The 27,166-nt window shown below is 47.4% G+C and overlaps 1 protein-coding gene across 3 annotated transcripts; it reads right to left on the minus strand.

Moving 5' to 3' along the window:
* Positions 1–1,514: 1,514 nt before the first annotated feature.
* LOC118095396 (alpha-2,8-sialyltransferase 8F-like) lies at positions 1,515–26,368 on the minus strand. Of its 3 annotated transcripts, none has more exons than XM_035136624.3 (9): positions 26,257–26,368; positions 17,363–17,610; positions 13,906–14,096; positions 12,491–12,562; positions 11,193–11,345; positions 9,256–9,400; positions 7,009–7,121; positions 4,509–4,595; positions 1,515–2,641 (listed from the first exon to the last, which is right to left on the minus strand). In XM_035136624.3, exons 3-9 carry the CDS (start codon positions 14,004–14,006, stop codon positions 2,179–2,181), a joined length of 1,134 nt encoding a protein of 377 aa, XP_034992515.2. In that variant the 5' UTR covers positions 14,007–14,096; positions 17,363–17,610; positions 26,257–26,368; the 3' UTR covers positions 1,515–2,178. The 3 variants fall into 3 exon arrangements, with proteins under 3 accessions (XP_034992515.2, XP_034992513.2, XP_088511995.1); XM_035136622.3 differs by lacking the exon at positions 26,257–26,368 and adding an exon at positions 19,914–21,153; XM_088655869.1 differs by lacking the exons at positions 17,363–17,610; positions 26,257–26,368 and having other exon boundaries at positions 1,516–2,641; positions 13,906–14,110.
* Positions 26,369–27,166: the final 798 nt, after the last annotated feature.

Raw genomic sequence — 27,166 nt, forward strand, 5'->3', positions numbered from 1 at the left:
GGCCCACGGGCCAGATACGGCCCGAAGGCCTCTTTTATCTGGCCCGCGATGACCACGACGACCCCCACCGCCCGCTGCCGTTCTTACTGGTGCGGCAGTGCACTTCCGGGTCAGAAAAAAGCGCTGAAAATCGCTTGTGCACCAGAAGTGCACTGGAAATGCCGCTTGCGCAAACGTCATTATAATTTTGATATAAATTACCGTGTTTCTCCAAAAATAAGACACCGTCTTATATTTTATTTTTCCTAAAAAACAACAACACTATGGCTTATTTTCAGGGGATGTCTTATTTTTTCCTCCTCCTCCTCCTGCCGCATTGCTACTGTGCCTATCACTATGTCTTATTTTGGGGGTATGGCTTATATTCCTTGAATGCTTAAAAATCCTGATATGGCTTATTTTATGGCTATGTCTTATTTTCGGAGAAACAGAGTATATCAAAAAGGAAAGGAAGATGAAAATGAAATGGACAGATATTTAAGGAATCATACCCAAAGAGAATTTCAAAAGAACAAAGCAATCATTTAAATGCTCCAATAACATCAAATGAATTACAATTGGCGATAAAAAGATTAAAATTAGAAAAAGCCCCAGGACCAGATGGTCTATCTGCAAAATATTATAAGGAATTAGCAGACCAATTGTCACCAGTGTTAGTAAAGGTTATGAATGATATTTTTGTAAAAGGACAGATACCAAATTCATGGAAATACGCATATATCACCTTAATACCTACTGGTAAACAAGATACAGGATTTCTTGAATGTAAAGAATTACCGACCGATTTCACTCTTAAACATCTATACTGTATATATAAAAATGTAAACTGGGCATGTGGGTTAGTCTCCACTTTTCTCTGAAACAGCTTGACTGATTGCGTTCAAATTTGGACACAACGTCACATGCCAATATGTGAGTGTTTGTATGCACTTTGTGTGGCCAGAAGACACACCTATGGCAGGTAAAGCAGGTAAAACTCACTGCTCCCAAACACAAAACGGACATGCTGGGAGCACAAGAGAGGTTGCAAAACAGCGCCCTCTAGCAACGGCTACACTGGTACTGCAGCTAGGAAAGCCTCCCTCTCCACAGCCTCTCAGTTCACCTTTACAGACTGGGCTGAGGGGGTGGGATAGCTCATGGGTCGGGACAGAGTGGGGCCAATCACAGGAATGAGCCGGGGTGTGGGGAGGAGGGGGCGGGATAGGTCATGGGATGGGACAGGGTGTGGCCAGTCACAGGGATGAACCAGGGGGGGTGGGGGGGAGAGGACAGAATAGGTCATGGGTCGGGACAGAGTTGGGGGAGTCACAGGGATGAGCCACAGCAATGCATGGCCGGGCCAGCTAGTTGATTACGGTATAAACTTTTCGTGGATATTATGGCAAGTAGATTGAAAATGGCGTTAAATGAGACAATCCATAAAGACCAAGCTGGATTTTTACCTGGTCGGCAGATGAGGGATAATGTAGAGAAACTGTGGTTGACATAATTGAATATCTAGAGACCAGAATAGATAAGAAAGCGGCGTTGATATTTGTGGACGCTGAAAAAGCCTTCAACAACATATCATGGAAATTTATGGAAAAGATTTTAGACATAATGGGAATAGGAGAGAGACTCTTAAGAGGTATTGGTGTAATCCAGGAGTGGCCAACTCCCAAGAGACTGCGATCTACTCACAGAGTTAAAAACTGGCAGTGATCTACCCCCATTTTTGGGGTTCAGGTTGAGCTTATTAGGGAGGAGGAGAGCCCCGTTTTGGGGGGGTTCAGGTAAAAGTTGAAAGTTGTTAAGCTTCTTTGGGGGAGCCAGTGATCTACCCATGATCTACCACAGACATCCAGTGATCTACTGGTAGATCACGATCTACCTGTTGGACATGCCTGGTGTAATCTATTCAGAACAGAAGGCAAAACTGATTGTAAATAATGTATTATCGAAAGGTTTTAACATAACTCGTGTTCCTTAACACATCCAGGGGGGTGGGAAAGGTCTTCTGATTTGAATGAGCGGCCTTCGATTGCGTCAACAAAACGCTCCTTTGGGCTGTCTGCACTACTGCCTTCCAGCTTCGCTGAGCATTGCAACCTGGTGCCATAATTTGTGCTGCCTGTTCTTCCGCGGCTCAGGAGACACCCGGTCACCCCCTTGCCCATTCAGATGGAAGCTCCCCTCTCAAGGACACTTGCCAAGCCGTAAGCGCAGCACCCCCTGGGCGTACATGTGTAGATATTGGGAAAACTCTCTTGGCATCTCGTGAACCCCCTGCTTGGGCAGCCTGTTGTCGTAGTAATGGTGAAGAATGGGCTGGTTCTCCAGGTCGTGTTGGAAAGGCCAGAATCCGTAAAGAGTGATGCTCTCACACAACTCCAGAGCCATACTGGTGAACATGAAGCCGGAGGAGAGGCGTTTGGGCCCTAAGCCCCTCAACTTCCAGTACCTACCCAGGGGGGACAGGTAATGGGGGTTCAGGAAGAGAGCTCGCTGAGCGAAACCAAAGTCTTCCATGGTGTACAGAGCACGGTAGCTGACATCAGTGTTTCCCAGGAAGGAGAAGGCAGGAATGAGGAAGAAAGCGTCCCCATAAAGGCGCAGGGAATCGGCAAAAGGCTTCCGGCGGTCCGACAGTCTTTTGAATCTGCAGGAGAAGGGGGAAGGAACAAAACGATCAAGCCACGCTCTTCTAAGTGTGGAGGAGCAATTTCATCCTATCTGCAGTTTCTAAGCCAGCTGATCTCATCAGCACCTCCCGAAATGCAACACGGATTGGAGCTGTGGGGGCAGCCGCACCAAACATTTAAAGAATCCTGGGAACGGTAGTTTGTGATGGGTACTGTGAACTGTAGCTGTGCGAGAGGGATAGTACAATTCCCAGAGTTCTTTGGGGGAAGTCATGGGCTTTAAATGTGCACTTGATGTGCTTTAAACATACAGGTGAAACTCGGAAAATTAGAATATTGTCGAAAAGTGCATTTATTTCAGTAATGCATCTTAAAAGGTGAAACCAATATATGAGATAGATGCATGACATGCAAAGCAAGATATGCCAAGCCTTTATTTGTTGTAATTGTAATTATTTGCCGTTAGGCGGGTCAATTATAAATGGAATGTAATTAATGAAATGTAATAGCGGTGTTTATTTTTGTATTATTGTAACTATTTGTTTTATTACTGTGGAATTTCCAAAAGAAAGCATTTGTAAAAATTAAAAGAAAAATAATAAGTTGCATTACTGAAATCAATGCACTTTTCAACGATATTCTAATTTTCCGAGTTTCACCTGTATGGGGTGGATCTGCCCTAAGGCACATTCAAAGCATACAGCCTCTCACACAGCACAATTCCCAGCACCATTCATTCATTCATTCATTCATACTTTTCAAGTATATACATTTCACTAATTTTACAATCATTTTGCCATTTCAAAACTTGACTTCCTTCCCCCTCTTTCTATGGTTCCTTGAATTTATTTTTAATATCTTCTGTATATCCAAATTAACTCAATTTGTTCATTTATTGGTCTTCTTTAAATATATACTCTTATCAAACTGCAGGTTATTACAATGATCCTGCCAATGTTTTTATCTGTTTATAGTTTATCTGTAAATACGCAATAAGCCATTTCCATTCTTTTGTAAAAGATTTGTTATCTTGATTTCTTATTCTTCCAGTAAGTTTCACCATTTCTGCATATTCCATAAGTTCCTGTATCCATTCTACAATTCCTAGCACCCTTAGCAAACTACAGCTCCCAGGATTCTTTGCGGGGAGCGGTGTGTTTTTCATGTGTGGTGTGTGGGCATGGCCATAATTATCCTTTGGGTTTTATGAAGTATTTGAAATGTTTACACTAAGATAAAACATGTTTTTGTACGCCTACATGGAGATAAATTACGCATTTAACGATGAATCTTAAATACACAGGAGGACCGAGTCAAACCATTGGCCTCTCTAGCTTAGTAGTGCCTGCACTGACTGGCAGGTGCTCCCCAGGTTTTTAGGGAGGAGCCCCTGCCAGCCCTACTTGGAGACGCCAGGGATTGAACCCGGGACCTGCTGTATGCAGAGCAGGAGGCACAGGCCGCTGGGTAGAGCATCCTTACTGCTTCCTACAACCACTTATCAAGGGTCAGCAAACTTTTTCAGCAGGGGGCTGGTCCACTGTCCCTCAGACCTTGTGGGGGGCCGGACTATATTTTAGCGTGGGGGGGGGGGGAGAATGAATGAATTCCTATCCTATGCCCCACAAATAACCCAGAGATGCATTTTAAGTAAAAGCACACATTCTACTCGTGTAAAAACACCAGGCAGGCCCCACAAATAACCCAGAGATGCATTTTAAATAAAAGGACACATTCTACTCATGTAAAAACATGCTGATTCCCAGACCGTCTGCGGGCCGGATTGAGAAGGCGATTGGGCTGAATCTGGCCCCCGGGCCTTAGTTTGCCTACCCATGGCTTAAATTATGACACAGCCAGCACATTCTCGGATCTTTTCCTTACTTTTCATGAAGGATGCTGGGGTTTAAAGTCACCAGGTCTGACTTGGTTCCCACGTCTTCAGAGAAATTCATGGGAGGCAGGTTGAACCTGGATCGGAGGGAGAAAGTGGAAAAACAGAATCAGCTCTTGTGTAACTGTTGGGGAACTTTCATTCAGACAGGCATCATGGAGAATCCAGGCAACGAAACGGCCAACACATCACATTCCAGAGCTCTTCATGCTATCTCTGCATCTTTTTTCCAGGCTTGATTTGTGAAGGTTTCTTTTTTCCCTTTTTTAATTTTTATTTATACTTTTCAAATTTATACATTTCACTAATTTTACAGTCATTTTGACATTTCAAAACTTGACTTCCTTCCCCCGCTTTCTGTAGTTCCTGAAATATTTTTTTAAATATCTTCTGCATATCCAAATTAACTCAATTTGTTCATTTAGTCATCTTCTTTAAATATACATACTCTTATGAAACTGCAGGTTATTACAATGACCCTGCCAATGTTTTTATCTGTTTACAATTCATCTGTAAATATTGAATAAACCATTTCCATTCTTTTATATAAAAAAGTTTGCTATCTTGATTTCTTATTCTTCCAGTAAGTTTCGCCATTTCTGCATATTCCATAAGTTTTTGTATCCATTCTTCCTTTGCTGGGGTTTCTTCTTTCCATTTTTGGGCAAGTAACATTCTTGCCGCTGTAGTCACATACCTGAATAAATTTCTATACAATTTAGGTTGTTCTGTCCCTATAATTCCCAAGAGAAAAGCTTTTGGTTTTCTTTACGAACGTTATTTTAAATTTCCTTTTCATTTCATTAGATATCTTTTTCCTCCTTTTCTTAAAACCCAACAACAGTGTCAGGCCATCCAGTGTGAACTCACCCAGTAGTATTTATGCTTTCCCAATCTACCATTTCTTTAATAGCTTCCCCCTTTTAATGGAGCTTCTACCTTTGTATTTAGTTGCTTCCTGTTCACTGACTGCAGCATTCCTAAATCAGCTGCTAAACTGGCGGTTCTGTTCTCTGAGCTCCGTTTCTCTCTCTCTCTCTCTCTCTCTCTCTCTCTGCTTAACTCTTTGCAGCGAATTGCTCCTTTGTTGTCTCCTTTTTAAGTGTATTTAAATGAGCAATTGCTCTGGCGGGAAAGAAGAAGCCAATAATGAAAGGTTCAGCTCCTGCAAGAGACACGACTAACTAATGATGGGTGAATTTTGGAATGCAAAGACCGGAAGTAATCATAATCATAATCATTTATTATTTGTACCCCGCCCATCTGGCTGAGTCTCCACTGCCACTCTGGGCGGCTCCCAATCAATACAGCATTAAATATCAAAAAATTCCCTAAACAGGGCTGTCTTCAGATGTCTTTTAAAAGTAGGATAGCTGCTTATTTCCTTGACATCTATTGGAAGACCGTTCCACAGGGTGGGTGCCACTACTGAGAAGGCCCTCTGTCTGGTCCCCTGTAACATCACCAGGGCCGTCCCTAGGCTTGGGCTGGGTGGTGCAAGGCGCCAGGGCGCCTGGCCATCAGGGGCGTGGAAGGGGCGCCGAATTCTGGTGCCTGCCTCCGCGTGCCTCTGCTGTTGAGCAGCTTCAGGCAGCTCTCCAGAGGCGCGCGGGGAGCGTGAGCCTGGGGCCGCCTCTGCCGCGCCTCTGTCTCAGCTGTTGAGCGGCTTCAGGCCACTCTCCAGAGGCGCGCGGGGAGCGCTGGCCTCGGGCCACCTGAACAGCTGAGAGGTGCAGCGCGGCGGCCCCAGGCTCGTGCTCCCCGCACGCCTCCAGAGCTTCGCGCAGCGAGCAGGAGCCTGGGGCCGCCTCCTCTGCGCCTCTCAGTTTTTGAGCGGCTTCAGGCCGCTCTCCGGAGGCGCGCAGGGAGCGCGAGCCTGGGGCTGCCTCCTCCGCGCCTCTCAGCTCCCTGTGCGCCCCTCCTGCCCGCCTCACTCACGGGGTGCGCCGGAGGGATCTTGGCACCAGAGCGCCAGATATGGTTAAGATGGCCCTGAACCTCACTTACAAGTTAACAGGAACAAGAAGATACAAGGAGCAGAATTCTGCCCAAGACCTTGGAGGTGCGCTGCTGGTCAATGTTGATGACACTGGCTACATACATGGGCTCGGCATTAGGGTGCTTCCTATATTAGAAACATAGGGAGCCCCATTAAACAAGGGCCAACCACCTGTCTATCTAGCTCAATATTGTCTACTCTGACTGGCAGCAGCTTTCCACAATCTCAGGCATGGGTGGATCTTTCCCATTGCCTTTAAAACTGAAAAAAGCAGGGGCTGAACCTGGGACATTCCATATGCAAAGCATGAATTTTACCACTCGGCCCAAATGCTCTTTTAAAATAATGGGGAAACTGCCAGTTAAATGTTACTTACTTCTGAGTAAAACAAAACAAAAAAACCAAGTCCACCGGGGAGTGAACACTGTAAAAGGACCCTGTATTATCTGTGATTCCCACCTGTTTCCCTCGAAAAGGAAGAAATACGTTACCTGATTACTAGATCTGCCCGGTCTATCTCCTGACCACAGCTGCTGTTTCGTAGAATTCCGCCATTGCCCACTACAGCACAGTGCCTATACCGGGAGTCTGAGAAGGGTGACCTCTAGATTTTTGGGAGTGCAGGAGAGAAATAATCTTAATAAAAAACATACTGGCTTAGATCACCAGGATTCTGTTACCCTTTAACTCAGGAGTGGGGAATTATTTTCATGTACTGTATAAAATTTTTGATATCATGCTGTGTCATAAAAATATATCACAGCGTTTTACAATATAAAAGCATAAAGCCAAGCACTAATGTTATAAAAAGTTAAAACTAAAAGCAAACCTCCATAAACCATTATGGGTGGATGTACTCTGAATTGCCTACAAAGGCCTGGCAGAACAGAAAAGTTTCCAGCAGGCATTTAAAAGTTGACACATAATTCACTTGGTGAATCTCTCGTGGCAGAGAGTTCCACAGGACTTGATGATGCTAAAGGCTCCATTCCAAAGCCAAGCCAAACCCAGATTGTAGCATACCTGCCAAGCGCCCCCAGGGGGGGAAACGGACAGCCCATTTTTCCACGCAAGATCGCAGCAGCCATTTTGGGTGCAAACGCGCGCCCCCCCCCATCAAAAAAGGACTTTTTCAGGGTGAGAGTGAGGCACAGGTCACGTAACTCACTCCCGGAAGACGCACACCCCAGTTTTGGGTCTCCAAAAGTTGGACAAATTTGTTGTAGTGCATCTTCCCAAGATGCCAGCTCCACAACCACCGTTGCCAAGAAAGGGATATTGGCAACTGGTTTATGGGTGTTACCCTCCATTGGGTCTAGGGTGGGCTTTTTGAGGAACAGATTCACCATGGCCTCAACAACAACAACAGTTTTATTATTTGTACACAACACATCTGGCTGGGTGACAGGTGCCATTCCCTCATGCAAGGATATGTTGACCATGCCTTTGACCCCTTTAGTCACCCCGCCCTGGCTAGCTCCAATAAGCTAATAAGCTTTAATAAGGATGATGGGGTGATGATGATTGTATTTTATTTATACTGAGGTCCAGCGCCGACGGCCTTCTGGCGGTTCCCTCGCTACGAGAAGCCAAGTTACAAGGAACCAGGCAGAGGGCCTTCTCGGTAGTGGCACCCGCCCTGTGGAATGCCCTCCCACCAGAGGTCAAAGACAACAACAATTACCAGACCTTTAGAAGGCATCTTAAGGCAGCCCTGCTTAGGGAAGCTTTTAATGTTTGATGGGTTTCTGTATTTTAATGTTTTGTTGGAAGCCGCCCAGAGTGGCTGGGGGAACCCGGCCAGATGGGCGGGGTATAAATAATAAATTATTATTATTACTAGTGTCATTCAGCCTGTTAAGTAAACGGGTGCTAGCCGGGCAGGAATGGAGGGGAAGCCCTGAGACCACGCAGGCCTCCACCGGCAGGGATGTGCATCGAGGGCCCCAGGCTCCCCCTGGGTGGTTTGCTGTGGCGGCGGGCGGTTTTTGCGTGTGCGCGCGCGCGAGAGAGAGAAGCGAGCGGGGCTTCTCCGGGATGCGCTGCCTGCGTAAGCTAAGGGGAAAAGAAGCAGCCGTGAGAGAGGGAAATTGCGGCTGCGCTTCCCTCCAGTCGAGCAGGGAGTGGCGGCCAGAGCTTGAAGGGCAAGAGGGCGAGGGAGGGAAGGAGGCAGGCAGGAGGTCCGACATGGGGCAACTTCCCCTTGCCCTCACGGTCGGACTCTCCCCCCACCCAAACCGTCGCCAATTTCCCTCACAATTTTGTCTCCTTTCCTCTTCGGACACTACCCCCTTCTCATAACTCCACCTTTCTTTCCTTTTTTCCCAATGGTGCCTTCCATTATGTCCTCTCAACACCGTTCAGGGGGGTTGGGAGAGTGTGCGCGCGTGTACGTCCAGTCTCTGCGTCCAATCCCTGTGTCCGTGGGGCACATGCGCAGTAGTGCAAACCCAGGGACACAGGGACTGGACGCAGAGACACTTCCACTTTATTATATAGGATAATTATTATTATACCCCGCCGATCTGGCTGGGGTCTAATGAGCAGGTGGTTGAGTGCATCACTGCAAGAATCCTTTGCACATCCCCAGAAATGATCCCACAAAAACAAGGCTCATAGGTGGCATCAGGTATAGGGCAGGATGGTGTGGACCACAAAGGGGAGGCCAGGCAGGCCAGGGGAGACCTGTGAGCCAAAGGTTCCTCTGCCCACCCCCACCCCAAATACCCCTCCCCCACCTCCGGCAGCAAGTCCACCAGCTCAGCGCTCGCCGGAAACGCCATTCCTTTCATTCCGTCAAAGGTGATGCTGGATCCCAGCGGCGTGTTTTCCTTGGTTAAGACTATTGAGAAGGAAGCATTGCAACGTTGGCCCAGTTCTGCCCTGCAAATGGGAGGAGAGGTGGATTAGGGTGACGCTGTGAAGGAAATAACTTATGCTCCCCCTAAGCCCTTTGGGGCAGGGGGTTGCGGGGGGGGGGCACCTCTGAACACTAGTTACCGAGAATCACAATAGGATGAGGGTGCTGTTCCACTCAGATCCTGCTTGCAGACCCCCTACAGGCATTGGGTTGGCCACTCTGAGAACAGGAACCTGGATTAGATGAGTCTTTGGCCTGATCTCTTCTGATGGTTTTATGTTAAGTGACCTCAGCGACTAGGTGTGACACTTTTACCAGCTGCCCATGGAGGCGCAGGTCAATTTTGTGTCCAAGGCAGCTGACTACCATCTCCATCTGGTATGCAGGCTGAGACCCTACCTGCCCGCGGACTGTCTTGCCAGAGTGGTGCATGATCTGGTTATCTCCCGCTTGGACTACTGCAACGCGCTCTACGTGGTGACCGGAAACTACAACTAATCCAGAATGCGGTGGCTAGACTGGTGACTGGGAGTGGCTGCCAAGACCACATAACACCAGTCTTGAAAAACCTACATTGGCTCCCAGTACGTTTCCAAGCACAATTCAAAGTGTTGGTGCTGACCTTTAAAGCCCTAAACGGCCTCAGCCCAGTATCCCTGAAGGAGCGTCTCCACCCATCATTCTGCCCGGACACTGAGGTCCAGCTCCAAGAGCCTTCTGGCGTTTCCCTTACTGCGAGAAGTGAAGTTATAGGGAATCAGGCAGAGGGCTTCTTGGTAGTGGCACCTGCCCTATAGGAACTCCCTTCCAACAGATGTCAAGGAAATAAGCAGCTATCTGACTTTTAGAAGACATCTGAAGGCAGCCCTGTTTAGGGAAGTTTTTAATGTTTGATGTTTTATTGCATTATGTTGTTGTTGTTGTTGTTGTTGTGATCCGCCCAGAGTGGCTGGGGAAACCCAGCCAGATGGGTGGGGTATAAATAATAAAATATTTGTTGTTGTTGTTACCAGCTTTGTCCATTCTTGGACAGAGAGATAGCTTGTCTACAGTAGTCTAGGCACTTGTTGTAATACAGTTACTGCCTCACACTTCCGTGCATGGAGTTTACCTGAGGTCAGGTAGCCAGTGGGGGTAGAGCTTAGCAGGCTCCCTGCAGCCCTTTGTTTCTTCCCTCCCATTCTTGCCTTTTCTCTTCATGCTTTATAGAATAAGCAAAGAAGGAGCCGTGTGGCTAAGGCCCCCAACAGCAAAAGACAACAACAACCCCAGTGAACTGAATCTCCCCGAAAGGGAGATTTTACAGCCTGCATCTTCTAACCTAAAGATTGCCCGATACTTTTTGTGTGGAAACAAAGTGGTTTTCTTTTAAAGTCTTTCAGAACCTTTTTCATCTTTGTTTTACCGCCAACAGACTTGTTTAATGTAGCTTCTAGAAATGCTTTGATTAAACTATGTGATTTATTCTAGCCTAAGTATTTTCATGCAGAATGTTTGTTTAAAGGTGTAAGGGGGGGGCAGGTGCAAAATCTAACCAAGTTTGAATGTGCTTGGAGCAATCACCATTGTGCCTAATTCTGCTACGAGAGAGTAAGGATCTCTCTCCCAAACCTCTCTCTAGATCACTGGTAACCTATGAGACTGGATTACTGTAACATGCTCCATGTGGGGCTATGTGGGGTTGGTCTGGGAGCTGCTGCTAATGCAGAATGCAGCAGCCAGGCTTCTGGCTGGAGGAGTCTAACAACAGCATATACAACCATTGCTGTCTGTCTTTCCAGGTGTCTCTCTGAACAGGTGAGTGAATGGCTTTACCTGTATTGGGCCATTGCTGCAGGATTGGGTTTCCAAGGGCACTCCTGAGTGAGTAGCACATGCTCCAGAATGCCCTTATCTTTTTGAGGAAGTTTCCACGTTTTGACAACACGAATCCTCTCCTCATCGCTGGCTGTCATGCTGAATTGAGCACTGCCAGAGAGAGAGAGAGAGAGAGAGAGAGAGAGAGAGAGAGAGAGAGAGAGAGAGAGAGAGAGATTACTAATGACTACTTTCAGAGTTCATCCCTCTTTCCATATGAACCTAACGGTTCCTAACCGGACCCAGAGATCATCTTCTGAGGCCCTTCTTCTTTGATTGCCTCCTCCACAAGAGGTCCGGGGGGCTGGAAGTCATGGAGGGATGATGCTTCTTCAGGGAAGTAAAGAAATTTGGCAATAACAGATCGCACAATGTAGAGGTGCCAGGTCGCCCCCAAGATTGTGTAGGCCCAGAGTGTGTTGGGCTCACGTGATGTCTCAAGCAAATATAGAGACGGGCCAGGTGCCTTTTGTCGTGGAATTCTACTCAAAATGATCCAGAGCAGAACTCTGACGTACACGGTAGTTAGCAGAGTAAAAACTTAAACACATCGCAGGATTCTCCCCCAAAATAGACCAGAAGCAATTGTATTTCATCCAGCAGAGCTTTGCTGCTACTGAAGGCAAGTGAGCATAATGGTCACAAATGCAATACATTCAGGACTGGAACTGTCCATAAGAAATCCAGTTGCAACAGATTTAACTTAAACTTACAACAATGTGTAATACCAGTATGTCTAAACGTTAACACTAAGCCAGGCATCCCCAAACTTCAGCCTTCCAGATGTTTTGGACTACAATTCCCATCATCCCTGACCACTGGTCCTTTTAGCTAGGGATCATGGGAGTTGTAGGCCAAAACATCTGGAGGGCCGCAGTTTGGGGATGCCTGCACTAAGCATACTATGTACAGAATACCACACCAGAAGGAAAAGAGATAGAAAGAGAAAGTGAAGCCCAGGCTCCTTTTGGCCTTACTATTATAGTCAGCATGACCGTGACAGAAGAGATAAGAGAACCAGTTTAAGCCAGCTTCTCTGAAGGAATTTCCCAAACATCATGAACCTTCTGCTTGTTTCTTTCATATAGATAAGCTTCCAGAGCCCTCTTGAATTAAGCAGAATATCCACACATCTGATCAATACTTTCTGTACTAAGAAATGCAAACTGGCACCTTTGACCCCCTCGAGTTGGCGCACCTCAAGTTGACGCGCCAGACACAACTAAAGATTTGCCAGGCTAACCAGAAAGACTCACCTCTGGGAGAATTCCCTTACTTCAAATAACCGATTCAATTCCCGGCACTTTTGTCTTAACATAGTCTTCTCTCTGCAGGGGGAAAGAACCACACACGGCGCTGGGATTAATTTCAGAGCTCATCGTTGCAACAGACTCTGCTGAAGCCCATTTGCACTTCCCCTTGTTAAAACAACTCAAGTTTTTAAAGAAGGCTCTCGGAGCTCCATGTGGTCTACAGGTTTTCCTCTTGTTATGAGAATTATAAGGTCTAAGATATAATATAAATGTTCATAAATGTACAAGGCAAACACCTACATAAGTATATAAACCACATGTCTCAATAAGTACAGGAGAACAATCCTGAAGCCATTTTGACTCTCCCAAATTGACCTCAAATATTTCTCTGCAAGGAGGTAGGAAATGGGAAAAGCTTTCAAATTGTCTTTGGACTGTAGGAGCTTACACCTCCCTGTAAATGCAGTCTGGTAAGTATCTGTTAAACTGAGCACACTATCAATATGCATAAGAGATTCAGGAACCAAGTATTTACCACCACAAAAGAATGGCCAGGATGCCCAGGTAAAAGCAATCAGTGACCATTATCAGGTATCCTGGCAGACAGGTTTTCTGCTGTAGACCTCACCCCCTTTGTGGCGTCAAGATCAGGGTTACCCCGTTAAAGGGGTCTTGGGGGGGGGGAGGCATTGGCCATACACTGAGTGGTTGTCATTGCTCTCCCCCTCCAGCGGCGCCGAACAGGGGCACTCTCTCTGCTTGAACATATGTTCTCCAGAGCCAGCCCAACCCCCATACATTCTGGATAACCCTGAAGTCCCCCAGATCCCCGGCTGGGGACTGGGAAGGGTAAACGCCCAATGCCTGAGCCGAGGTCTCCCTACATGTGACTCTTAATAAAGTTGTGGCCAATTTTAATCCCATAACACGTTGTCTTGAGTCATTATTTCACCCGGGGGTTGCCTGGGGTCCGGGGACTCCGCCTGTCTGTGCATAAGAATAGCCAGGATGCCCAGGTAAAAGCAGTCAGTGACCATTATTAGGTATCCTGGCAGACAGGTTTTCTGCTGTAGCCCTCCCCTTCGGTAATGTACGTATGATGTATTGCAGGGCGGCCTTGAGCTACAGGGTGGCAATTTCAAAAGTCTATATAAGCGCTTGCATACCAATGTTCTGGGTTCCTTCTCCCTCCTGCATAGGAGTGGGGGGTGGGGTGAGCACCCTGTTGCAACAGCTTAATAAAGATCAGGCACACACGCACGCGCGCGCACACACACACACACACACACACATGGGGGTGCTTGCCTCAGTGGGCATCTCAGGCAGTCTGGCTATCTCTGATACTGTTTGACATTTCAAAAAAGCGCTCACATCTATGCCGTTCCCAGCCCAATTCCCACAGACCCCAGATAACTCACCTGGCTACCCTCTGTAGCATCGAAAGAGTGAGACTAACAAGGAAAACCACGCAGACGGTCAGCGCTACGTTCTGCTTCCGAAGCCGTAAATTGAAGGACATGTTATGGAAAGTCAGAGTTGAGACCCGAACCGTCCGTCGCCCGGGTTCATCTGGAGTCTGCTGTTTCGCCAGGTGTGCCCCGAACAGCTGCTGCAGAGGTTGGCATCAAAACACATCAGGATGAGGAACAAGAAAAACGAGAACCCCTAAAGTGAATTGTCCTTTTTACATAATTTATATGTTCATTTTGCCAGTTCTGCATAGCTCATCGGTTTTCCTTGCCATTGTTCTTTTGTTGGGGACTTCTTCCATTCTTCCATCCTTGTGCTAACAAAACTCTTGTAGCATACATGAATAAGTTCTTTGTTTTCCTTGCAGGTCTTGTCCTAAAATTCCTAACAAGAATCCTTCTGTTTTTTTTAATAAATGTCCTTTTAAACATTTTTTTCAGTTCATTATATATCATCTCCCAATTTTTTTTGACTTCTCTAAATTCCCACCACATATGATAAAAGCTCCCTTCTTTTTCTTTACATTTCCAACATTTATTTAACCCAGTTTTGTACATTTTTGCCATTTTTACTGGTGTAATATACCATCTATACATCATTTTCATGCAGTTTTCCTTCAAAAGAGAACAATCTGTAAATTTTAAATCTACTTTCCACAATTTTTGCTACCCTGCCAGATATCACTCTGTCATGTCAAGTTGTATTTCAAAGTTGCTCTACTGAAGAACAACTGAATGTAATTGCGTCCAATATGTATCCAAAAGAAGGGAAGTCTCTTATTTTTCAATTGGTCTCCATTAGTTGCTAGTTAGCAGAGTAAAAACTTAAACATGTTACAAGATTCTCCCCCAAAATAGACCAGAAGCAATTGTATTTCATTCAGCAGAGCTTTACTGCTACTGAAGGCAAATGAGCATAATGGTCACAAATCCAATACATTCAGGACTGGAACTGTCCATAAGAAATCCAGTTGCAGCAGACCTGAAGGAGCATCTCCACCCCCATCGCTTTGTCCGGACACTGAGGTCCAGTGCCGAGGGCCTTCTGGCGGTTCCCTCGCTACAAGAAGCCAAGTTACAGGGAACCAGGCAGAGGGCCTTCTCGGTAGTGGCACCCGTCCTGTGGAACGCCCAGGGCCGTCTTAAGCACATCCAGCGCCCCTCCCTTTCCCAAAATTTAGCCTGGGGCAGAGGGTGCCGTTGGGGTTGCCTCACTACAGCCCGCTGCTGGTGGTGCTCTCGCTGCTGGAAACCCGCAGCCACTGTTACAGAACAGTGTAATCCTCCGCATACTGTCTTGGGAGGTATCCTCCATTGAATTCAAACTTGCAGCCAGATCCCATGCTTGTTGAGTCTCAAGTCACAACGGGTTCAATGGGGTTGCTCTAGAGCAGCTCCCTCACAATATGGTTGCACGCGGGGGAAGGAGGCTCTTAGCTGCAAAACCCTTTGAAAATTACTGGACACAGCGCGCACGACAGAGAGAGGGGGTCTCTTCCAAGCCGATGCTTCCATCCCCCGCAACCGGAATCTCGGTGGAAAACGGAGAGGGGAGCTTGCTTGCAGGGCCAGCTGTGGCTGAGGGGTCCTCGCCTGCCCCACACCCAATGCAGGGCTTCCCAGGGTGGCTGGTCAAGGAGGGTCCTGCAAGTGGGAGAAGCGGTCCCCCTCTCCAGCCCTTCTCTGCAAACTGAGAGAGAGGCACCTCCTCCCTGTGTGGCGCCGTGAGCTTGCCAGCTGCGCTGGCCCCTCGGTGGCGTCTGCTCCAGCCTCTCCTCGCCCAGCGTCCCGGCTTGCCCGCCTGTGTGCCCACCTGGCGCTTCTCTGCCCGCCCCAGCAGGCCACTCGGGGCCGGCACAGGCAGGCAGGTAGGCGAGGGAACGGGGCGGCGGAGCCATAGGGCTTAGTGGCTCGTTGCACCCCGCCAATGCTGGGGCGCCCCTGAGAGGCCGGCGCCCTGGCGCAACGAGCCACTAGCCCTTATGGGAAGGACGCCTCTGGTCCGAATGCCCTCTGTAACATATTGGCACGGTTTTGAAATATTTATTCCTACCTGGTGGGAAAAGAGTTAGTCCACCTCTAGCCTGACTGACATAGCATTCTGGTGGGGGCGGGACTGTTCCCAGTTTAAAAGGAGGGAGCAGCAGTTTTGTCAGTTGAGGAGAGGGAGTGGGAGTGGGTAGGTGTGAAGAAGAAAGTTGAGAGGCTAGGATAGCGGGGACCTAGATGAAGTTCAGGAAGGCTCGATGTTAAATGTTTGACAGAGATTATCTACAACCGAAACGTAGCTTATAAACACATGAAACATTAAAGAAACAACTATGTCCTAAGGTTAATAAAATTCTTCTCTTTTGTGCCAAGAAGTATCGTCATTATTTTTCCAGCAAGGTATCGGGACTCACAGAAGTGGTAACTCATTAGAGGACAAAACTTACCTCAGGAAAAGAGGCGAAAGTTGGTGTCTTAGAGTAACACTGAGGAGGTTTAGAAAGATAACCTGGGGTGTCCACAAGTTGCCAGCGTGGAAAGGGCAAGCTTTTACAGGAGGAATCAAGGCGAGTGAGACCCTTTACTGGTAGCAGGAGGTTATTCTATCAAACAGCCTGGAGTTTTGGTTTCGATACCCGGCCACGTGAGCCAGAAGGAGAGTCTCTTTACTTATAAACCCACAAGAATAAAAGGGGTTTATTTGGAGGAGGCGAGAAGAGTGTATATGGCTTCACCTCTGGATTCCTGTGTCGCTTTTTAGTAATAGAGAGGGAGTCATTCGTCGCACACACACCCCCCAGAAGTCAAAGAGAACAATAATTACCAGACCTTTAGAAGGCATCTTAAGGCAGCCCTGTTTAGGGAAGCTTTTAATGTTTGATGGATTTCTGTATTTTAATGTTTTGTTGGAAGCTGCCCAGAGTAGCTGGGGGAACCCAGCCAGATGGGCGGGGTATAAATAATAAATTATTATTATTATTATTATTATTATTATTATTATTATTATTAACATAAACTTACAACAATGTGTAATAAGTCTAAACCTTAACACTAAGCATACTATTTACATAACACCGCACCAGAAGGAAAAGAGATAGAAAGAGAAATTGAAGCCCAGGCTCCTTCTGCATGGGGGCGGGGGGGGGGGTGAGCACCCTGTTGCAACAGCTTAATAAAGATAAGGCTTACTAGCTGCTTTACTTCTCAATATTCTCTGCTTGGCCTCTGTTGTGTTCTCCTACCGATAGGGAACCTACATAAGGACTCTATACATATACATATATATATATATATGGGGGTGCTTGCTCAGTGGACATCTCAGGCAGTCTGGCTATCTCTGAAACTGTCTGACATTTCAAAAAAGCACTCACAACTATGCCGTTCCCAGCCCAATTCCCACAGACCCAAGATAACTCACCTGGTTGCCCTCTGTAGTAGCAAAAGAGTGAGACTAACAAGGAAAACCACGCAGACGGTCAGCACAAAGTTCTGCTTCCGAAGCCGTACATTGAAGGACATGTTACGGAAAGTCAGAGTCGAGTCCCGAACCGTCCGTCGCCCGGGTTCATCTGGAGTCTGCTGTTTCGTCAGGTGTGCCCCAAACAGCTGCTGCAGAGGTTGGCATCAAAACGCATCAGGATGAGGAACAAGGAAAATGAGAAACCCCTGAAAAGAATGCAAAGGCAATAAAAAAAGAATATAAAAACAGTATTGTATTCTACTCAGCATATACATACCTAAGATAAGCTACGTCAGTGTTGATGTGTTAAGAAAATTAAACAAAAGGATAATATAAACCAGAAGACAGGATGGTAGATAAATATCTGCTTAACTAGCTCAGTTAAACCAAAGTTTCTCATGTCTGAATGGGCTCAAGAAATCTCTTTCAATAAGCAGCCCCACCTTTATTGTTCAGCCATCCTATAACTGTGGATTCGCCCTCAGGAAATATCACACATTTCAGAGTGCGCACAATGGTCACCACAACTTTTCTTGGTACTGTATAAGGAGTAGACAGTGTCAGATTTACATGTGGGCTGAGTGTGTTGTAGCCCAGCGCCTCATAATTTAGGGGAGACTCAGCCTCTTGCCATTAAAAAACAAACAAACAGGCAGATTTTACTGTTTAGAATCATGGAACTATAGAGGTGGATGGGTCCAAAGGGTCATCTAGTCCAACCCCATGCAATGCAGGAATCACAGCTAAAGAATCCCTCATCCAACCCGTTGAGAGCCCACCACCTTCCGAGGGAGTACATTCTGCTTTTGAATGGCTCTTGCTGCCAGAAAATTCTTCCTCATATTTCCTAGGAAGCTGCCTTAACCCATCTGGGTCCATGTAGCCCAGTATTGCTGCTTCTGGCTGGCAGCTGCTCTCTCAGGTCTCAAGCAAAGTGAGAAAGATCTCTCCCACCCCCTGTCACCTAAGTCTGCTGTGTTGGGCTGAACCCGGGGACCTTCTTCCTGCAAATCAAGAGGGCTATGCTCACTGAGTTTTCATCCCCTTCCCCGTTTCTTCCCCCAGGCATCCCCTCCTGCAATTCTGCAGCACCTGGGTAACGTGCGGCACACACAGAGCATTTTTTGTCCTTCACAAAGTGGTCCATGATGGCCTTCCAATTGCTGTAGATGCGGTAAAAGGAGGCTGACTCACTGGGCAGCTGCCTGCGAATGTCTTCTCCCAAGAAGACATCAAACCCCTAGCAATGCAGGAATCTCCACTAAAGCATCCATGACAGATGCCCATCTGAACTCTGCTTAAAAACCTCCAAGGAAGGAGAGTCCACAACCTCCCGAGGGAGACCGTTCCACTGTCAAACAGCTCTTACTGTCATAAAGTTCTTTCTGATGTTTAGTCAGAATCTCCTTTCTTGCAAGTTGATGGCAGCTATCATATTGAGATTGAATCCTGACAAGACAGAAGTACTGTTTGTTGGGGACAGGAGGCGGGCAGGTGTGGAGGACTCCCTGGTCCTAAACGGGGTAACTGTGCCCCTGAAAGACCAGGTGCGCAACCTGGGAGTAATTTTGGACTCACAGCTGTCCATGGAGGTGCAGGTCAATTCTGTGTCCAAGGCAGCTGTCTATCAGCTCCATCTGGTATGCAGGCTGAGACTCTACCTGCCTGCGGACTGCCTTGCCAGAGTGGTGCATGCTCTGGTTATCTCTCGCTTGGATTACTGCAATACGCTCTATGTGGGGCTACCTTTGAAGGTGACCCGGAAACTACAACTAATCCAGAATGCGGCAGCTAGACTGGTGACTGGGAGCGGCTGCCGAGACCACATAACATTGGTCTTGAAAGACCTACATTGGCTCCCAGTACGTTTCCGAGCACAATTCAAAGTGTTGGTGCTGACCTTTAAAGCCCTGAATGGCCTCGGTCCAGTGTACCTGAAGGAGTGTCTCCACCCCCATTGTTCTGCCCGGACACGGAGGTCCAACGCCGAGGGCCTTCTGGCGGTTCCCTCACTGCGAGAAGCAAAGCTACAGGGAACCAGGCAGAGGGCCTTCTCGGTAGTGGCACCCGCCCTGTGGAACACCCTCCCATCAGAGGTCAGAGAGATAAACAACTTCCTGGCATTTAGAAAATACCTAAAGGCAGCCCTGTTTAGGGAAGTTTTTAATCTGTGATATTTGATGTATTTTAATGTTTATTGGAAGCTGCCCAGAGTGGCAGGGGAAGCCCAGCCAGATGCGCGGGGTATAAATAAATAAATAATTATTATTATTATTATTGAAGTTGCCTCGGGCCAGTTGCTTAGTAACATTAAAAACATGACGCATAAGTCTATGGCTCTACGATAAGGTTACCAGATGTCCCTGTTTCCCGGGGAGAGTCCCTGGATTTACAAATCAGTCCCCTGACTAAATCCATCCCCTTCAACTGAAGTTGAAAAGTGTCCCCGGATTCATTGAAAAAAATCTGGTAACTTTACTCTATGACAGATACACAAGTGTGTACTTACTGTTTAGTAAAGCTTTGAAGCTACTCAGAATCAAATGATAAAGTCAGCTGTTCAGATCACCGTCTATCATTCTAGTGTGTGTTTTGAGAACAAGTGAGACTTCTTGTACATCACTGTGAATCACAATAATATTTCGCTTTGACTTTTTGCAAAAATAGCAATGAGTAAGCAATATGAAAGTGGTGCTAGTAAACGAAAGCGACAAAAAGAACAGAAGGAAATACAGTGGTACCTTGATTTACGAACTTAATCCATTCCGCAAGTCCATTCTTAAACCAAAGCGTTCTTAAACCAAGGTGTGCTTTCCCATAGCAGCGGGGGATTCAATTTACAAATGGAACACACTCAACAGGAAGCGGAACGTGTTCTGCTTCCAAGGCAAAGTTCACAAACCAAAACACCTCCTTCTGGGTTGACAGCGTTCTTAATCCAGGCTGTTCATAAACTAAGCTGTTCTTAAACCAAGGTACCACTGTACAGTACTCAAAATGTTTAGATGGCTTTGCACAGCAGGCAGAAACAGCCCTCAGATACAGAACGATTGTATTTACAAGCAGAAGAAAATCAAATAGACTATACTTAGCAGCCATACAGACTGAAGAAAAAAAGCAATTTATATACAGAATGCAGCCTCCCAAAATTTTCAAGGAGCACTGTTGTCAGTAACTACCACTACAAGTACAAACTCCTCTGGAGAAACTGACGGTGATGTGGCAGGACCCACCGGCAAATAATTAACGCAAGGCATGAAGGAACATGCCACAGGATAGTTGCAGCAAAAGAAGCAGTTCAAACTCATTACCATCTTAAAGAATTGGGGGGGGGGAACAGAAAACGATCTCTGCGAAAACTATAGCATCGCAGTCATAAAAATACCAGTTGTTCATGCTACTAGTTATTCTGGATTGAGAAAGGTCCTTCAGAATTAAATGTTCATAACAGTATATATAAAGCACATGTCTTAAATGGTACAGGAAGGCAGTCCTGAAACCATTTTGACTCTCCCAAACTGACCTCAGATAATTCTCTGCAAGGAGGAAGGAAATGGGAAAATGTTTCCAATTTTCTTTGGACTGTAAATACAGTCTGGCAAGGATCTGTTAAGCTGAGCACACTATCAAAATGCTATCAATATGCATAAGAGATTCAGCAACTATGTATTTACCATCTCAAAGGGATGGCCAGTCTACCAGGAAGGGTAAGCAAGAGAAGGCATTATCAGATAACTTGGCAGACTGGATAAACAAGGTACTCAGATTTCTGGTGGATACCACCTCTCTCTGTGATGTATGTGTGATGTATTGGGGGGTTGGTCCTGGGCTACCCCCCTTCTGTGATGTATTGATGACGCTTCTGGGGCCGGTCTTGAGTTGGAGGTGGGCAATTTCAAAAGTCTATATAGGGGCAGACACAACTTTGGGAAGGGATCCTTCTCTTCTCTTGTGAGATAGAGAACACCCTGTTGCAACAGTCAATAAAGACCAAGCTTAATCGCTGCTTTGCTTCTCAATATTCTCTGGTTGGCCTCTGTTATTTTCTCCTACCGATGGAGAACCTAAAAGGACTCTTATAAGGGCAAATTTTGTTTATAACACCCGGCTCTGCTCAAAGAATTTATTCCATTCCATCAAAGTAACTGGAGAAACCTACCCTCAAGAATGGCTTGTGTATTCTCCCGCAAAAGGAAAAATCTACGGTTTTGTGTGCAAGCTTTTCTCTGACCAGACTACTACAACTACAGCTTTAGCTTCTAGGGGAGTCGACAATCAGTATCACACTGATTCAAACCTACAGAAACTCTAAAAATCATATGAACGCTATGCTAACATACTTAACAAGAAAGGGGGGTCAGGGGCGTAGGAAGATAGGGGCGGTGGGGGCGGTGCGCCCCGAGCAACGCGATCCCAGGGGCACCACCGCCGCTGCCTGCCCCGCCCCCAAAACGCGCGCCACAGCACTGCGCACAGCACTCCCTGCCCCCAAAATGTGCGCCACGTCACTGCGCACGGCATGCCCTGCCCCCAAAACGTCCGCCCCGCCCCGCCCCAAGAATGTGCGCCACGTCACTGGGGGCAGCACGCCTGCTCTCCGCCCCCCAGTGGCGGAGCATGAAGCTCTGCCACTGGGGGGGGGGCGGTCAAATGCTCACATCAACACAAAAATAGCAGAGCAGCTATACTGCTGCAAATAAAATGTTTTGAGAAGCCACACTCACCAGCCCCACACCTGCAGGGCCGGTGCTAGGATTTTTTGCGCCCTAGGCGAGATCTCCTTCTGGCGCCCCCCCCCCCAATCATATTTTAAACACAGATGTATTTCACATCCAACCTGTTTCTTGTAACCATGTTCTCTGCTACGTCCCTCCTTACGTGTCTGATCATACACCTATTTTAAGCGTTTCACTCCAGACTTTCCCATGCCTTACCTCTTGCCCAGTTCTTCCCTACCCATCATTTGTGTCCTAGAATTCCTGTCCATGAATTTGTCTAATTTGTTTTACCCTGTTCCCTTCCTTTCCTAGAATGACTCTCTTAACTCGTTTCTCCCACATCTGTATTCCACCCTGCCCTGTATTGCATCTCTGTCATCATTTTCCATTTCATTTTCCATTCCTTTCTTCTAATTATCACTTGCTGACATCTGTCAGTGACTAGACGCAGGGGTGTCAAACTCAAATTCATCGGGGGCCGCATCAGCAGTTTGGTCACCCTCAAAGGGCCGGTTGTATCTTTAGGACTATGTGTCCACTCTTTATTATCATAAATTATTGTCACTGCATTCAATTATTACTGTTTTTGTAATAATGTAAGTAATAACTAACATAGTCAGAATAATGGCAAGTAGATATTCAAATGTACAATTATTGTACAATTTATTGAAAAATGATTTTTGGTAACTGCACTGGGTGGTGGAGGCTTGCTAGGGTTTCATGCAGGAGCTTTGCAGAGCTACTGGTACCTGGAGATGCTGGGGTCCTTCTGCATGCAGGACAGATGTTCTGCCAGTGAGCCACCACCCTTCACCAAAGGGACTGGCTGAGGTTGACTCACTGGAGCTGTTCTCCTGGTTCCAGGGTTTAAGGGCCAGAAGTATAAAGCAGCATCCTATGTTTCTGAGGAGAGGGAGGGATGAAGGAAGAAAAGAGGGAGTGGGAGGGAGAGAGGAAGGAAAGAGGGGAGAGAAAGAAGAGTAGGAAATAAGGAAGGGAATAAAGAAGGAAAGAAAAAGAAAGAGGGAGAGAAGACAGATAAAGAAGGAAGGAAGGAGAGGGAAAGAAAGAATAAGAATGAGGGAGAGGAAGAAAGATGGGAAGGACGGAAGGAAGGAAGGAAGAAAAGAGGGAGCAGGAGGGAGAGAGGAAGGAAAGAGGGGACAGAAAGACGAGTAGGCAATAAGGAAGGGAATAAAGAAGGAAAGAAAAAGAAAGAGGGAAAGAAGACAGAGATAAAGAAGGAAGGAAGGAGAGGGAAAGAAAGAATAAGAATGAGGGAGAGGAAGAAAGATGGGAAGGACGGAAGGAAGGAAGGAAGGAAGGAAGGAAGGAAGGAAGGAAGGAAGGAAGGAAGGAAGGAAGGAAGAAAAGAGGGAGCAGGAGGGAGAGAGGAAGGAAAGAGGGGAGAGAAAGAAGAGTAGGAAATAAGGAAGGGAATAAAGAAGGAAAGAAAAAGAAAGAGGGAGAGAAGACAGAGATAAAGAAGGAAGGAAGGAGAGGGAAAGAAAGAATAAGAATGAGGGAGAGGAAGAAAGATGGGAAGGACGGAAGGACGGAAGGACGGAAGGAAGGAAGGAAGGAAGGAAGGAAGGAAGGAAGGAAGGAAGGAAGAAAAGAGGGAGCAGGAGGGAGAGAGGAAGGAAAGAGGGGAGAGAAAGAAGAGTAGGAAATAAGGAAGGGAATAAAGAAGGAAAGAAAAAGAAAGAGGGAGGGAAGACAGAGATAAAGAAGGAAGGAAGGAGAGGGAAAGAAAGAATAAGAACGAGAGAGAGGAAGAAAGAAAGGGAAGGGGGGGTCGCCGCCTTGATTCAGCGCCAGAAAAGAGCGCGAAGGGACCCAGGGGCAAAAAGCATTTCCTGTGCAGTGTGAGGCAGCGGGTGTCCGTTTTGGAGACGTGCGTAAAGCCTCAGAGTTGCATGTTCGTGAGGCTGAGCCGCTGCTGAGCTCACGTTCATGAGGCTGAGCTGTGGAGGAGGAGGAGGAGGTGAGGCAAGAGGAGGAGGAGGCGGCGGCTTGCCGGGGCGGTGCCCGGCAGCGCCGTACGGAGAGTCCTGAGCTCTGTAGCACTTTGAATCCTCCTCCTCCTCCACGCGGCGCTGCTGGGTGCTTTGTCTGTGCTTCAGCAGCAGCAGCAGCAGCCGTTTCCAGGCTCCGAGGTGTGGCAGGAGGAGGAGGATTCAAAGTGCTACAGAGCACTGCTGCGTCGCAGAGGCTCGGGACTCTCTGTGCGGCGCTGCTGGGCGCTGACCCGGCAAGCTGCCTCCTCCTTCTCCTGCTGTGGCTCGGGGTGCTCCACGCAGCGCTGCTCCGGCCGCCTTTCTACCCCCTCCCCAGGCCCCAGCTGTTTGTCGGCGCTTTGTCGGTGCGGCGCTTCAGCAGCAAGGTCCCGCTGCTGGGTCCCGCTGGCTGGGGCGCTCGGCGGGCCACATGACGAGGTCTGGCGGGCCGGATTTGGCCCCCGGGCCTTGTGTTTGACACCCGTGGACTAGAGGAAAGTTTTATCCCTCCCCTCATAACACTAGAACTCATGGATGCCCAGTGAAGCTGGATGTTGGGAAATTCAGGACAGGCAAAAGAAAGTACTTCTTTATGCAGTACATAGTTACGCTATGGAGTTCCCTCCCCCAGGAGGCTGTGATGGCCACCGACTTGGATGGCTTTAAAAGAGGATTAGACCACTTCATGGAGGATAATGCTATCAGTGGCACTATTTATGACGGTTTATGCCTTGCCTCCATGATCAGAGACACTAATGCTTCTGAATGCTAGTTGCTGGAAACCACAGGAAGAGGGTAGTGGCGCTCTTGCGCTCAGGTCCTTTCTTGCTGACGTCTGTTTGCCCACCATGAGAACATGATGCTGGACTAGATGGGCCATTGGCCTGATCCAGCAGGGTTTTTCTTATGTTCAGTTTCCCTTTTCGTTCTCCTAATACCTTCTTTATGTAACTGTTCTTTAAACCTTGTCCACTGCTTCCCTATCCACCATTTCCCCTGTGGGCTTGAGCAGACACCAGTAACTCCAACAGACTTGCGTAGTGCTGAACTTGAAATGGAGAGGGGGGGGGAGTCAGGGGCACCAACTCTCTTTTGTACTGGGGGAACATGCATGTGCTGATCCTGTGGGTTGTCCCAGTTTAGTAAGAAATCAGCACGTGGACTAATATTTGTGTATTGTTGATGACCTGACCTTACTACGCCTCTGGTTATTGCCCCCTGCATCACGGGAGTCCTGTGTCATGCCACCCTGCGTCATGCCACCCTGCAAGCCAAAAGGCCGACAGCTCTGGGAAATGGGGGGGGCGGGGGGATCTTTGCACCACAGCGCCAGATATGCTTAAGACGGCCCTGAGAGGGGGGGCGCCAGAAGGTGATCTCGCCTAGGGCACAAAAAACCCTAGCACCGGCCCTGCTATATGGACGCGCCGGCCCTGCACACCTGAGATCATACAAGAGGGTAGAAGTTCTGGCTGTTCCTTAGATCCAGCTCTGGTCCACTCATTAACCAGTGCAGATTGTAACACACCTTCAGACCAAACACACCACTCGTTTCTCTTTCAATTCTTGGAGGCTTGAAAGAGAAACATCTGTGTGTGTCCTAGGTGGAGAAATTGAAGCCTCTTTCCGCCCTCTTTAAATCAAGCTTTGATGGGAAAGGGACAGGCTGTTTTGAAGACCTTTGTAAAGATCCCTGGGCAGGGAATAGTCACCAAGTCTCTAACCTCCTAGAAACCACAAGGAGAATCAAAAGTTAGAATGTACCTTAAAGGTCAGCAGATATAGCTTGCAGTTGGCAGTCTCCTTTGGCTTCTCAAGTGAAGCTTGTTGAAGCCCATTTGTTCATTAAAATCCAGCATTAGATTATTAAGGGCTAGTTTGTCCCCTCACCTCTCTTCTGCACAGACCACCTATTCAGAACCCAAGGTGAACCCACCCAAATTCAGACACATCTCCTTAGAATCATAGAGTTGGAAGAGACCACAAGGGCCATCCAGTCCAACCCCCTGCCAAGCAGGAAACACCATCAAAGCATTCCTGACAGATGGCTGTCAAGCCTCTGCTTAAAGACCTCCAAAGAAGGAGACTCCACCACACTCCTTGGCAGCAAATTCCACTGCCGAACAGCTCTTACTGTCAGGAAGTTCTTCCTAATGTTTAGGTGGAATCTTCTTTCTTGTAGTTTGAATCCATTGTTCTGTCTCCGCTTCTCTGGAGCAGCAGAAAACAACCTTATTCAGACTTTGGATGTGTCAGGTTAATAATTTACAAATTGGACAAAATTGGAAGGGAAATTTAAGCTCCATCCACTAAATAGTGCCGCAATGCAAAGTACACACTATACAATACAAAGTACACACAACAGCCATCCCAAAATGACTCTGTCCAGCTTCCTGTTCTCACACTGGCCAACCAGATGACAGCGAGAAGCTTGCAAGCACTAGTCTCTCTTCCTGAGGTTTCCAACAAGTAGCATTCAGAGGCAGCTGGTTCTGGGGTGGCTCAAGGACTTCATGGCCGCCATGACAACCATGGGGCTGTCCCAACATGTCACCGGCCCAACGCACATGGCAGGCCACACTCTGGACCTTGTTTTCTCGACTGGGCAGGAAGAGGGTGATCTGAAGGTGGGGGACATTGACATCAATCCCTTGTCATGGCCAGATCACTTCCTGCTGACATTTAGGATGTCAGCAACTTTCCCCCTCCACAGAGGCGGGGAACCAATTAGGAAGGTCCACCCTCAGAGGCTGATGGATCTAGTGGCTTGGGGGTACTCCTGGATCCTTTGCTGTCGCTCGAGGCTCAGGTGGCCTGGAGTGCCTTCCATCAGCTTCGGCTGGTGCCCCAGCTACGCCCCTATCTGGACAGAGGTAGCCTAACTACTGTTTTCTATGCTCTGGTAACCTCAAGGTTAGATTACTGCAATGCATTATATGTAGGGCTGTCTCTGAAGACGGTTTGGAAACTTCAGCTGGTGCAGAATTCAGAGGCCAGGTTGCTCACCGGAGCAAGGCGGTTTGAGAATATTATACCGATCCTGG

The sequence above is a fragment of the Zootoca vivipara genome, chromosome 12, assembly GCF_965207765.1.
Source record: "Zootoca vivipara chromosome 12, rZooViv2.hap1.1, whole genome shotgun sequence".
NCBI lineage: Eukaryota > Metazoa > Chordata > Lepidosauria > Squamata > Lacertidae > Zootoca > Zootoca vivipara.